This window comes from Anticarsia gemmatalis, chromosome 16 (genome assembly GCF_050436995.1).
Source record: "Anticarsia gemmatalis isolate Benzon Research Colony breed Stoneville strain chromosome 16, ilAntGemm2 primary, whole genome shotgun sequence".
NCBI lineage: Eukaryota > Metazoa > Arthropoda > Insecta > Lepidoptera > Erebidae > Anticarsia > Anticarsia gemmatalis.
Window position 1 is genome coordinate 1524797 of NC_134760.1, and position 15767 is coordinate 1540563.

The 15767-nt window shown below is 34.7% G+C and overlaps 1 protein-coding gene across 2 annotated transcripts in view; it reads right to left on the reverse strand.

Moving 5' to 3' along the window:
• LOC142979497 (potassium voltage-gated channel protein Shaw-like) overlaps positions 1-15767 on the reverse strand; it is a 277268-nt gene that overhangs the window by 189886 nt on the left and 71615 nt on the right. For both annotated transcript variants that reach the window (XM_076124428.1, XM_076124427.1), the window contains exon 3: positions 13302-13434. In XM_076124428.1, the coding sequence (XP_075980543.1) occupies positions 13302-13434 (133 nt within the window). The remainder of the gene's footprint in view (positions 1-13301; positions 13435-15767) is intronic.

Consider the following 15767-nt stretch of genomic DNA (forward strand, 5'->3'; position numbering starts at 1 on the left):
TATTCAATCAGATCGTTTACAGGCAGCTTGAGATCTCGGCAATACGGTTTTACAATCAGAAATATTCTTCGTACATTAAAATGAAACGTGTGTAGAAATTCTAGGGCTTAGTAATCTTTACCTGCCTAGGTTTATAGGGTATCAAAAATCGAAAAGCATTTTACGAAGAAGTTTGATCAATCTTTCTCAGCAAATGGTGGTGAGAGGTAGATATTGTGTAGTTTAATTTTTTTTTTGTACAAAAGACAACTCCTGCACTAAGAATTGCTTTTGTGTCGCTTGGACGTTTACAAACGTACAAATAACGGACACAGAGTACAATCAGATCCGAAACAACTATTTGGGGAGCGCACTAATTATTTTTCCGTGTAGAAATCAAACCCATGACCTCCCGACGCAATGTTAGTGTCTTGGCGACCTTAACCACTGCGCCACGGAGGTAGCGACAATTTGTTCATTTATTGATTTAAACATAATGAATAGAAGTTTTTCGTTTCATAAGATATTTACGTTTTTATGGCACTAACGTTTTCAAACTACCTGTAAAGTAAATGATGCATCATTTGGTTCTCCGTCTTATCTACATAATATATTTTATAACAAATTCTATTGTTATCCGTTTCTTAAGTTTTCTCGCCTAAACTGTGGACCTATTTTTGTTAAATGTTGGACGGTTATAGTTAAAATTCAATTAAACACATAGGGTAATTTTTGTTCCAAAAATGATACGTTACAAATTACAATCAGACAGAACTACACGTGGCAGCAAAATTTCCAGATAATTAATTCTCATTCAAATTCCAGGAATTAAATAAAATTACTACTGAACTTTTCATTCAGAATTCTGACAACTAACCCTTTAAAGCTGTTCAAACTAAGCAGTTACTACCAACGACCTGTTTCAAAGCCGAAACAGATTTGAGGGTTTAATCCCTCTTATTTGCATTTCGCTTTCTGAAACTAGTTTGCGGTCAATTTTACTGCAAAATACTTTTGTTAAATGTACTACTTTGTAATGGATATTGCAGTTACCTTGTGGTTTAAGTAATCTTTTTTGAAAATGGCAAAACTAGGTACCAAACGTGTTGGTAGTTTTTGGTAGTTTAACTTACTTTAATATGACTAAGGTAAAGCATAGAAGTGAAATGATTTAGCCGCTTTCGTTTACTGATCAGTACACTATTTGTGGGTTAAGCAAGCTTTGGTGAAGACATTCGTTAGAAGGGTGGCCGCTTTTTTATACTTTTTTTAATTGAAAGAGAAGGCCTGAATAAAACTAAAATTCATATAAAGTAATTTATCAGATACCAAATGTTAATATTCACTATTGTTCTATCTAATTTCAACATTGAGTTAGATACTGAAAGCAGGCAAATTGATTGACTCCGACCAGACATATTCTCAACCCCTTCGTTCAGACCTATTTTATAAGCAATTCCATTTCCATATAGCAATCCATTTCTCCAGCATCATATGCAAACGGTTACCATCCATTCACGAAAAATATTCGCCCCATCAAGTGAAATGAAAAGCCTAACCCCACAGATGCGATCAGGTGTCAAATCGTCCCAGCCGTATTTTATGTCCCACGTTTTTATTATTGACTACGAAGATTTTTGGTAGGAGTATCATGGGGCGAAAGTTGTACTGTCTTTGGAAAACCAACGAACTTTTATTTCATTTGGTAAATATCTCCTATAGTTAATTAGCTGATTTGCAACGCTACAATGTCTTGTTTTTTTCGAAAACTAACTCAAGACTATTTCATCAATTGTAGACTGCCGACTTTGACTATATCCATGCAGTTTCATAAAAATCAGTTCAGCAGTTTACTTATACGGACGACTAGTTTACTGTAAAAGCGAAACAAACTGATAGATTTTCGTATTTAAAATATTAATAAGTACATTTTACAAATCAGTGGTCAGCCCCGTGGTATCTTTCAAAATGATATTCAGAAATATTACAAATTGAAAATGTTAGGTTTATTTTTCTATGAAAACTTTTGCGTTAAGGAAAACCCTTTACATTGAAAACACGTATCCAAACTTGCTACTACTTGAAAATAACATACATATTTTGTTTCACACAAATTCCGAACTTACAACAATTTCACGCCTGAAAACATTTGTGAAATCTTTAGAAGTAAACCAATTATTATTACAACATTTGTTCTTGATTTATAGTCAACTCATATTAATTAACAAAAGAAACATTGTCATTGTAAATAATTTAGATCTATGAATACTTTAAATATTTTTTTTTTTGTGCAATCTGGGACTTACAAACAATCTACCCAACAATTTTCTTTTCAATTATTTATAATGCACTATATCTCACGGGACCTAAGTTAACACGCAATAAAAATACAAGACAGCTTTCCAATAATTTTCAATAACACCGACCAACGATCTAAAACCTCGCAGGAATTCAATTAGAAAGAAATGTGGGCCGAAGAAACAAAACATAGTTTCCAACCCTACTTTTTCAACGAAACAAAAACCTTGGAAAAACGTCAAATAAAAAACCCAAATTCATTTTGACCCAAACATCTAGATATCAGCCGTACACAAATCACACAGAAAAATACCTAACCCTGCAATGCGATCAGGTGTCAAGTCGTCCCAAATTCATGCCGTATTCGTCCCAAAATATTTTCGACGCACCCACATCTTTTGGGAATTTACATAAAATAGCGGTCTCGCCCTAACAATGTTACCTAGGCAGCACTTATTCGTCGTTTCGAGCTCATCTCCCGTTTTCCCTAATACGCATTTCGCCCCAAATAAAAAAGTGATTTGTTTAACCAAATTAGGTTAGTTTTTTACGTCAATGTTTTTCCCTATATTAGCAGAGTTGATGAAGATTTATTATTCTTTCTTTTTCTTGTTTGTTAAGGTTGTTTAAGCCATTCGGAGACCTTTGACTTTAACGACTGCTATCGTAATGATAACGGGCGAAGTTGTCGTGCCTTCAAAAGTAGGGTTTTTACCTTTTGCCTTTATTCCCGGAAAGGTTCTCAGCGACAAATTGTTCGCATATTTTGTTGAGAAAATATTCGGCCTTATGAAGAATTTTTATTTTTAACTGCTCACATGAGAGCTAAATACAGTTTCACAGAAGATGATTTAGCTTTTATTTCCCAAGTTTAAAGGGACTTTCCAGTACAATAAGGCTGCATTTTCGGAGATTCATCGTAATATATATGCAGCAGTCATTGAAGGAGACATTCTGACAATATGATTAAAGACAAAGTTGTGTTTACGCGAATAATCCTATCGATAGAATGGTTATTTAGTGTTTGTGTAAAATTTGAAAATGCGGCCTAAATACTTAGGTTTATTTTTCAATTATAGGTTCTCTAGTTACGTGACTGTTTACAAAATTATTGATTAAATCAAGCACAAGTTTCACAAAATTAATGTTGATATAAATACAATTATTTTTGTTTATGTCACTTGACTAAGATTTATATGACTTTGTAAGTTAGTAGTTTGTTCGACCTGAATATTGGAATAATAACTTTTAGAATTCTGAAGTTGTCGCGACAGGATGTTTTGATCGTAAATAAAAGATAAGTGGATAATAATCAAAAATTTGAAACTTTACCTCTGTGGTATTATAAAAAATAGTTTTTTGACAATTTTTTGAGCAAAAGCCATATTTATGATTAGCAATTAGCCAAAGTATTGGACCTAAGGTCTAAACCTTTTCTTATTCGAAAGAAGACGCTGTCTCAGCAGCGGGCAGTGATTGGTTAAAATTATATTACAGAGTCAAAATACAACCTTTGGAATCGAACCTCTGTCTTCTCAACTCCGTGATATAGCAACGACCTTAACGATGGCACTTCAAGTCCATTCATATTCAGTCTTATTCATTTCAACTTCTAATAATATAGTACTAACATTACTTACAACGGTTACTTAACATCTCCAATCGGTTCCATACTAACAAAAGCAACACAAAAACGCAATAACACTTAACTAAATCGATAATCAAACCCGGAACCTCACGTTTACCCACAAGGGTGAAGCACGTAACCTATTACTTAACGCTACTTCGTTTAACTTAGCTAAGTTAACTACGGTTAATCGAGATTAATGTTAAATTGCTGTTATTGTGGTTCGTACGGCTTGAGACATTTATTTAGACTAGTGGTTGCCCAGTAGTCGAAACTCAACTGTAGTTAATTTAAATTATAAGATATTTAATATAAAAATGTATGACATTCAGTAACCGATTAAATAAAGGTAGGCGCCCATAGCCAGTTGCGCTCATCGGATGGTAAACGATCTGTGGGTTAAGCAACCGTTGGCGCGGTCATTCTATAGATGGGTGACCGCATAGTGATATTTGAACTGAGCGCCTCCGTGCTTCGGAGGGCACGTAAAAAGTCGGTCCCGGTTGTTGTCTACTAAGATAACAGTCGTTAAGCCATGTCAAAGGCCTTTCGGGCGGCTTGAACAACTTTGACACCAGGTTGACCACTAACCATACGATAAGAAGAAGAACCGATTAAAGCATCTATGGAGCTGTCATGTGCATATACTGGAATCTCTTTACAAAATTATCGTGCTAAAATACGAACGAGCTGTAGTTCACATTGATAAATTTGCGCGGATAAAACTCCGTGGGTCAGCAGCAGCTCGTATCCGATAAAGTTGTTATTACAATCGGGTTTAATCTCAAACGACATGCAAAAGACATACATAGCATCTGCATACCATTAACCTTAAGGGAAGGTTCATATCCGCGTCAGGCGCAACTGCAATTTTAAGGTTTTGTTAGGGGCAGCTGAAAATCAGTGCTGTGCCTAGCACAGTGTATACTGAGCTGTGGCCCTTCGTTGCACATAAATGTATTGACTAGTTATTAAATTCTGTATTTGTGATGTTTCTTAATGTGTAACAAAAATAAATGGTTTAAATGGTTTAACTTGTATGGGCTTCGCACTGACGCATCATCGGTTGAGTGTGAACGGTCGAGTGTTTTTCTATACATTTGTCTGTTCTGGCGTTACGCGACCGATAATACGCCACCTATGTTCCGTCAGATATGAACCTTCCCTTATTCCATCAATCTGCCTATCATGTATTCATTAAAGTTTCTCATACAAATAAGCCTTTTTCCATGTAAATCGAGGCATCGGAGGACGGAAAATTAATTATTATAGAACTTTATTACGTTGTAATAGAGTTTGTTTTTGCTAAGCCGATGATAGGTTGTTTTAGAGGAAAAGATTGGATTATTGCTTTAGTGAGTTTGATAGCGAATTTATATGTTAGTTTTTTTTATTAACTTTACTATTATTAGGTTTGCTAGCTTTGTTTTAAACGACTATATAGTATAAAAGTAACATTGGGTGTTCAGAAATCAAAAAAAATTGATGGAAATGGAGTATGTTGTCCGAATCCTATGCGAACGAGTATTACGAAACTCGTAGATTTTTATGTAAAATTGTGGTTTAATCAATCGTTATTTGAACTTTCTTCGTGGAAAACAAGTGTTGTACAAGACCATAATAAGTAAATCAATAATTTCCTAAAAAAAAATTGCAGCAAGTTTTCGAGAAAATGAAGTGGGGAGTATCTTTAAAGTCACCTAGTCCTTCTTTTTAATCATTATGATCACGGTGTTAGGCAATTCCAAATTTTCTAGCAATACAATTTCCTCTTAACAAGACAGAAGATAAAACACTCCAAAATACCGATAAACATTCGGTTTCCTAGAACATTGGTACTTTATCCCAACGATAATACAAGTAATGTCTTGTTAATGAGATTTGAAACGATTACCAAAGTTGTTTACACATAATATCGCTACTATAACAATGTAAAGAGGATTGTTTATGTACTTTAGTATATTAACTTGGCTGAAATATTCAAATCTTATGATTGAAAAACATTAAAGCTTGTAATATGTGAGCCTACTTTTACTAGCTTACAAAAAAGGCTTTGTTATTTTCTAAAAAATCTTACTTTCATATTTAAGGTTTAAAATTTTGGTCTCATATATGAGTAATTGCAGCGAGCTTATCATCACGTTCGAGGAAGTCATCAAACTTAGCTAATATTAAGAAAACATAAGAAAAAATTCAAATAATAAGATTCATTCGGCACTTCATTTAATGGACTTTGAAATCGAATCCAAGACCTCGTTAGCAATGGTTGCATTCACTACCGCTAAGTCACTGTGTTATTTGAAAAAAAACACAGATACAATATGTAAACTACAGTACCTACTACTAGTAGTAATAACACTAAAATACTTGTCTAAAGTATTCCTAGCAATAAAAAATATTGTAATAGTAAGAAAACCAACTTGAAAACCAACGTTATACATTTTACAAGACTGCACCTAATTCTGAACGAAGATAAAATTTAAAGAACTGGAAGTATTCCAAATGGAATTGCAATCTTAAACGCAGGTCTATAATTTACTGCGACTTACTATCGAATTTAAAGGATTGAGGATAAAAGTAGATAAAACAGAAACTTTATTTTATTGCTGAACTGCTTTGTTAAATATACTAATAATGGCTTGTAGCTCGATTCTCTACTACTATCGACTACCGACAACCGACCTGTAGCTCGATTCTCTACTACTATCGACTACCGACCACCGAACTGTCATCGAGAAATTTTGTATGAAAATCTGATCAGCGCCTCTGACGGGCGTCGTAGAAAACTTTTTGGCAGTACATTCTAAATGTCAAATGTCGATAGCTAGCCGGTTGTCGGTAGTCGATAGTGGTAGAGAATCGAGGTACTGTCATCTAGAAATTTTTGTCGTAGGAAATATTTTGGCAGTACATTCTAAATGTCAAAATTTCGCAACTCGACAGTACAGAATGGCGCTATTGATGTCTTAGATTAATTAAAATCGACAATAATCGATTGACGATTGTTGAAATTATCGGGCATCGATTAATTGATGCTAATAATAATAAATAATATTAAATCTGTATTATAGAATTAGAAGGCCGGAGAAAGGCCATAGTGGAAAACTATGGAGGAGGCCTTTGCCCAGTGAAAGTGGGACGAATCAAGCTTATAACATTTATCTTTCAACCCTGAGTGCTTCATATTAATGACACTTTCACTCATTATACGAAAAGAATAATTTCGAATGAACTGTATTATTAAAAAAATAAATAAAGGGACATATAGAATTCTAATCAGTAATCAGACCTAGAACAGAAAAATACTGAAAAAAAATATTAAACTAATTCTTAGATAATCTCTAGGACTCTTAACATAGCGATGTTTACAGTCACTATCATTAAACTATACCAGTTCAAGTTTTCTCAAGAATATTGCTTCCATGACAGTTTAATATACTTCGATAAAACTACCAAGAAAGGAGCAATAAACGGTATTCTTTCAGAAGCATCGATGCACATACTTCAAGCTAACATAACAAAGGCTGTAGACAGTTCACAAGGAATATGAACCGAGCATACACATTCGGTAGACATACGGTAGAGACACGGTAGAGAATCGGTAGATACTCGATAGATATTCGGTAGAGAATCGGTTAAGATACGGTATGAGCTATTTTATCGACAAACCAGATGTCTATCGGTTTACGTCGACTTAGGTGGAATCGTAAGCTATGAAACTAGCGATTTCAAATTTATTATTATGTAGTTGTAAAGATTTGTTAACTGCTTGAGATAGTGGTAATTTTCAGAATGTGATGAAGATTATTTTTTTCATTTGGTAGTTGACTAGAAATTATGCACCTGTAATTGTTAAATTACTTTATTTAAGTATTGTTAAAAATTAACAGGTAGGCAGCAACAGCCACTCATAATTTATCCCAAGATATTAATTATTTTTTATTTTATCTACATTTTAAGCCTTGAATCCGTAAACGTTAAAAATTTTCTGGGGAAAAAAATCGCTCATTTCAGTAGTTCGGCCGGGAATTTAACTCAAACACAACAACTACTCACTTAATCTAATAAATCTAAAGCATTTTCATAAGGAATTGAAGCTTTTTGCAAAGCGAGTCGTTCCTAAACTCGCTAATTTCGTGGCTCTACCTTAAACGATGTGACGAAACGGCCATATCCTATGAAATACAACTTCCGTCGGGTTTTATTTTATATAAATTACGCTGAACACAAATACTGTAGTCTTACAGAACATTTGTAAGACATAAATAAAGTTTTATATCACTTTCTGTTGCTATTCTTGAAGTTACTGCTAAACGAGTCTTACTGATTTTACGTTAAAATTATTCACTTGTAAATTACCTTACCAATTGTCTGAGGCTTTATTCCCGGTAAAGATTTTACAGCTTTTCATAAAGTTTAAGGTATCGGGAAAAGGCTTTTCAGTGAGAATGCACGTTTGTAATTCTAGCATTTGAAAACAAGCGAGGCCTAACTGCAGTGACAGTTCATTGTGTAATGTGCAGCTGCAAAGGTGTCCTCAAAAAATAAGTAAGAAATTTCCAAGAAGATTTTGTATTTTTGTTTCAATATCCACTTTATTATAAATAGTTTTTGTTCAAGTATCTACAAATGTCTAAGTAATTTATCTAGTTCAAGTGTCAAACTTAAGCGTTATGACTCTTTAAAATCTCATTAGCTAAAAATAAATATAAGTGAACTGTCTTTCTTAAGACATACTTATACGCATTCGGTATAATACTCTGAAGTTTTAACTCCTTACAATCTCTAACACGTAGTATTACTCACACTATAAGAGATAACCCTGTAAACGTCTATAGATCTAAGACCCGATGTCACTCAATTTATCTCCTTGAATAACTTCAATGAAAACGTCTCCCAACCCTAAAGGTACGCACAAATGCGCACTTTCATTCAAATAAAATGCGTATCATATTGGAAGTGATTCGTTGAAAATATTTTCTTATATTTTTTGTTACAACTCTTTAAAATGTCGATTCCCGTGTGAAATTAATCTTGAAATACGCAAAATTTCAAGCAAATAGTAAAGTATTATAACAAGTACTAGAAAGATATACGAATCAACTTCAACTTTATAACTGGATAAACTATTCAAGTAATCTCAGTAAAATACTGTATGCAAAAGTAATCATGAAATTTAAGCGTACAAATATTATCAAAAATATCTATAACTTTTCCATCACTTTAATGGAAACTACGTAGACTGTCACGCATGTACCCAGAGACTTCCAATAGACCAAAATATTTACGAAAATATGTTTATATTTAGACATTAAAACGACTATTACCACAATTTATATATCAAACAAGTGAAAGCAGCCGCTGAATACAGCTACCTCTTTATTCTCTTTAACTTCCCGGACAAATGTTACAAACAAATTACGTTCTAATGTATACCTGCCATTACTTCTAAAAGGGTGTATATCTATCAAACGGCGGTGGAAGCGGCGGGAGGTCGGTTATCTGTTCAAATCGTGACGACTAAGACTATCGGCTGATTTTCTCATAGTTTCAGATCATTTCAAACGTCTTTATGTCTTTACGAGTTATATAAATAAGGGTGCTATTACTAGAAGGGCTAGTAGTATGAATACTTAGTTTAGTTACAGTTACATAAGTTTGGTTAGTATAATTTTGATTCGATCTGCTTCTACTCTGTGTCCGTTGTTTGTATGTTTCCAAAAGCCCCCGCGACACAAGAGCAATTCTCAGTGAAGGAGTTGACTTTTTTAAAAAGTTTTTAAAGTAAAGAGAAAGCAATTGTAGTGTTTTATATACATTCATAATATCACGACTTTCATACGCGTAGGAATTGAACCCGAGGCCTCATGTTCAGCAGTAAAATACACTACCGACGTTACAGAGTCAGTCAAAGTCAATCTACGTCCAATCAATCTAATTTCTTTTAACTGCTATTTTCAGTGAAAAAAATACGAGAATTGGCCCTTCTCTCAACGAGATCTTCAGATTAATTATTCATCGTAACAACACACGGCAAAGATCTAAAGCTGAAAATCCTGATGCCTTGTTCTGAAGACAAAGAAATTAATCACGGTATTACAAAGTCAACAATCAACGTTTACGAGGATTTCTCAGAATTTGTTCACAAAAGATTATTAACATTTAATCCTGATAAATATTGGTTTCCCGGTAAAGAAGATTTGTAAAGAAATGATATCTTTTTTTGAGGATTCGTACTAGTATTATAAATGCGAAAGGCTGACGGTTTGTCTCTTACGCTTTCACAGTTCAACTGATTAATTGGCTTCCATGAACTGTTTGACATGATAGTATAAGACAATCAAACGTAGGATACCTTTTTCACAGCTAGCTATCATAATAATATATACGTTACATACAAAAATCTTTGGTCGATTCAAACGCAAAATTAATATATTATGTATGGTTGAAATGTTTTTACTTAGGTCGTTCATTGTGACCGTTGTTTGTATGATGGTAAAAGTTCCCGAAATTCTTGTTTTAAAGATGAAATACCGATAACCACATGGTTAATACGAATTATTATTATTTACTTAAGACAAATCGTTGTAGTAGTATACAGAAAGTATTTAACACTTTCCCCGCTTCAATAAAATATTGTTTTCTTGAATATTTTAAGCGGATTATTTTTGGTTTGCACAAATTGATTGATGAATTGCCATGACACAACAGGTTGTTGGATCAACAATAAATAACATTCGGAACAAGTCGTTTAGGGGGAATAAATATAGGATTAGCTTGATTTATTGATATAAAAGTTTTTAGATGCTGTGTGAGTAGAAATACATATGTTTATCGTGGTAAAAGTATCACATACGTCAATCATTGTCACACATTCACTAACACCGTGGAATTTTTTTAAAGTAAGTACATAAATTGTCCGTTTAGTTATTAAACTACAGATCTTATAAACAGGAGTAGCGTGCACAAAAGCCTCATATAATTATTGTTTGACGTCACAAAATCAACTCGAATCTCACTTTCCCAACATTGTTAGACAAAAAGTCTAACCCCCTAAAGCAGGAGACCCTCGCCTAGCAGCGGGACCTCAGTTTAAGAAATTTATTCGTCTAACTAGAGGTATATCCCAGCCCGTCTATCCCAAACAAGCGGTAGGTAACGAAGGCTGGTGGACATAACCCCTTGACCGCAGAGATATGTACATATAATATACTAGCTGACCCGGCAAACGTTGTTTTGCCATAAAAATTAAATAAAAAAACATTGTCCAGCGGGCAAAATTGTGAATCTAAACCATTCTCAGATCCCCTTGAACACACACAAATAATTTCATCAAAATCGGTCCAGTCATGTAAAAGAAGTTCAGTGACATACACACTTACAGAAGAATTATAGATATAAAGATGTACATATTAGCACCATAGCATTAAGTACCTGACGGATTGGACAAACTGTAATCTCTAACGAATTGTGACTTTTTTTCTGAGCTTCGCTTAAATATTGAAAAAAATTACTTAAAACATTCAATTAGAGCGCAACTGGCTATGGACGCTTAAAAAAACGTCACAATAAAAATGCCTTTGTCAATTTCTTGTAATATAATTGTATTAACAATCGACATTTTGTTAATATATTTAATAACCAACATTTTGATACACAACATTTATTTCGAATTCATTAGAAATGTTTATCTATTATAGCACGATCCTGTTTGAAGGTATTCAGCTGAATAGGCCCTTGATTTCGTTCCACCTGTCTTAATTAAGACAGAGCAAATACTCGGTAATTAAAATATTGTCTTACACGCAGTTTGGCTCAAAATCAGTCTTTTTGGAGGTCAAATAGCAGAATACATAATACTTTACCTACGTATTATGTACATAAAAAGATTAAAGCTATTGTGAATCTATTATTTATATTTGTTACACAAAAACGTTTTGGATCTATAAAGATTGTCTTTAAAAAGACTTATTTATTTCTTCTTTCGTGCCTGGAGACCCGTGCTCAATAGTTAGACGACAATTGGTATATTTAGAGTATAGTTGTGATAATAATTATTATTCTGTTAAAACAAATGAAGACTGTCTTAGGAGTTGCTATAATTATATTTTCAAAAAGCACTCCAAGTAAATTTCAGTGAGCAAAGATTTTAACGTAATTAAAACACCTTTGTATTACACAAAACTACAAAAGCAACAGACAAATTTTGTACTAAACAAAGGATCAACATTCTTATTATTTTTTCAACTTAATCTTAGCACAAATTCGTACAGAAAAACCTTAGACAAAGGCTTCGAGATTTGACTTGGCAGAATGCCATATAGACTTGGAGCACACATATCAAACTACTGTGCCGTTCGGCATTCGGTATAGCTTTACTTTCTGATATCTACCGCATCGTGGCGTTCGGTACTATTTGTTCAGCAATGTTTAAATATGAGCAATACTCTACTGTGTGCGAATCAGTATCATACGTAAACGTTGTTCTTTAGCTACCATCAACGAGCCTAAAGCAAGCTTTTATCTAGCCTAGACGTCGACTTGCTAAATGCTACTGAGAAAAGCCTCTACGAAAACCTGCAGTAAGGAAGATCTTTCTATCAACGAGCACATTTAAGGTGTACTTGGAAATTAGTTACTGTGGTCTCTGCTGACGCTACCCGGTTGTCTGAAGTTGGCAGTGATAGAAGTCGCCCTATAGCAGCATCACTTAAACGCCGAACCTGAGTCGCAACGCGGTATGTATAAGTTTGACACAAAAGACGACACGGTGTCGATCAATATCCATATAAATACGTGTGCTACGATCTTTATTCAGCACAGATGCAATCTCTTTTCCAATAATTCCGCCATTATCAGTCATCACAGAATGCCGACGTTTTCTTTGTGTGTTTACGATAGTTTTGGGAAACATGTGTTTATTATTACTACGGCTTTCTTGGTACAAACACCTGCTATTAGGTACAGTTTGTATCTTTATGTATGTGATTGGAGAGAAGTTTCTTGGTATTGATTAATAATGAGTTCATGGTATTTGGTAATTATACTGGTATCTGACATTGCAACCGATAACCTTCTAAGTTTTAGCTCGCATTATATACTGTTAATGTAAATAGTGTTATCGGAAAAACCTAATTCTAAAGACATTATTCAATTTTCCATACTCTCAGGGAGCTTGCTCTTTGACACAGTGTCCTTAAAGTGCTGTGTACATTATCTACCATTGAACATAAAACTTGATACATCATATTATCATTATATTCTATCATATTTATCTTATGCGAGCAGAATCACTTCCTGCTTTTCAATGACAGAAAATTGTACTAATTTCCACTAGCAAAACCATGGGGATGTAATCATCCATCTTATCCAAGTTTAACTAAGGGCTTTGACTAACCTGTGTGTCTCTATGTATGCTGTAGGTAGACCAGCAGCACGGCTCCACCTGGTTGGAGTCCAGCCCCCAGAACTCCAGCTCTTCTTCAAACAGTGGGCCGCAAACATTCGTGGGGTAGTGGAGCTTGCCAGTTCTGCAACAAACGAGAAGATTTTTATGGCAGGTAGCCAAATACTGAAGCGAAATTATGTGAAAATCAGTCTTTTTAACACAATCGTTTGAAATTATGACTGTATTTTTGCAGCGGAACAGAATTCTGATATCTTAGTATGAGGTAATATCATGTGACAGGTATTTAAATAAGTTCTTTTCCGGAATAAAAATCTTACTGTGCTATTATTTTGATGGGAGAGGGTATGATTGTTACTCATTCATGAAAAATATATCGGCACACCTCGTATAGTTCATAGATCAGATGAATATATTTGTATGCGTGTCACGTATCACTGTTGTCAGCTAGTGTACATCAAATTGATGGTCAGTATTCATTACATTGCTACTTTGACGCTTTGACGTTACGTGTTAATCATAGTTCATTTTTTTTTTTTTAAAAGACAACTCCCGCACTAAGAATTGCACTTGTGTCGCGGGGACTTTTACAAACATACAAACAACGGACACAAAGCACAACCAGACCCGAAACAATTATTTGTGGATCGCACAAATAATTGTCCCGTGTGGGAATCGAACCCACGACCTCCCGTTGCAGTGGTATCGGCGTGGCGACCTAAACCACTGCGCCACAGAGGCAGTCTTGTAATAGTAGTAGTGGCTTTCGAATCGAAGTTGTCAACTGAAATATGTGGTAACCCTCCTGATATCTATTATCTTGCAATTCTTTTTTCACAAAGATAAAGTTTGTAGAGGAACTAGTAAGAATACAATTACTATCCGAATACAAATCAGACACGTCAATGCATAATAAGAAAGAAAAAAACATCGATTTTAAAATATCATATAAAATCAGTTTATTCACCCTTCCCGATCGTTTTCCGTGGAGTAAATGTGAACAAACTCACTTATACAACGTAACTGTTTTATTTATTCAGTCTCGTAATAATGGTACCGATCAGCAGACATTATTTCCGCTGGATTCAGTTTTAGGGTTCCACAGACCATAAAGAATAAGTGTCTTGTACTGACTGCCGTTTCGTAACGGGTGTCGATTTTCCTCAGTTTACTGGCAGTTGTTTAAAAATGCTAAAAGGACATACATTATTTATGTATCATTTTCCAAAATAAATAAATCACAAAAAATTATAAAAATGAACATATAATTTAATGTTTCTTTTAAGGAATTGGGGGGAAAATACCTCAAGCACATTTTTCCAAAACCAATAAAAAGTCTATCTGCTTCCTACATAAATTCATTTGTGTCAATTGTATGGAACCCTCAAATCATTATTTTACCTCACACTCTACCTCTACGCATATTATTTGTAGGAGAAATCCATTTCTGGTTCAATAAAGTGTGTTTTGTTTTTATTTGTGTTTCCGGCATCCGGCTTTTTCTGTTAGGGAGGGCAAAGCGTAGAAAAAAGGCTGCGGCTAAACTTGGCTGAAAGTTTGCGACTTACTTTTACAAGCTACAAAGTAGTACAATAAAAGTCAGCAATAAATATAGAATAGTCTAAGCCATCAGTCTTACCAACGGGTATCGTGTTATAACCCAGGTGACTGGGTTGTGGAAGTCAGTTAGACTGCCTAACTGACTTCCACAACCCAGTTACCCCTATTCATGTAAAATGAAGCTTCATGTAATATTTAGCTGCAACCGGTGACACTGGAAGCCTCTTCAAGATAGTTTGGAAGAAAGGCTGATGAATCTAGGCCGCACGATTTAGATTTTTATATCGGATAGTATAGATTGCAAGCTGTTACCGAACACATACGAATACCCAGTGATCATGTTGCCAGACTCATGATGCTAGCGCGAGATCTCGTGATCGCCAATCACATTTTCAGTCAGTAACAGAGGCAGCCCAATTTTACTGTTCTAAAAAACCCATTTCTTTCCCACTAGTGGGGTCATTGCTCAAAAAAGAAGTCTTAGGCTTTGATTCAACCTTGCTGATCAAGTGCGGGTTTGGGAATTTGCTAACTCAGAAAGATAGGATAGCAAGCAAATAAATGAGCACTCATTTAGAGACCTGTATGCGTATCACGTATCTCAGTTGATAACTCGTGTACGTCATACTGATGGTCACTATTCAGTACATTGCTGTTTTGGCATAACGTATTATTCTTTAAATATCTAAGCGTTCTAGCGTCGATCGGAGCGGACGTCGTCTGCGCGTACAGTTTTTGGGATAGATAGTACAAAGCAGCAATAATTAATACACTCCGCATTTTGGTCGTCGTATGTACAGTAAGGCGGTCAGTACGATACTGATACGCGCTGAGCTATGAGCGCTAACGGTGAGCGTGAGACTAAAATCAGCCTAATGGATAGTGGCTTTCTAATAG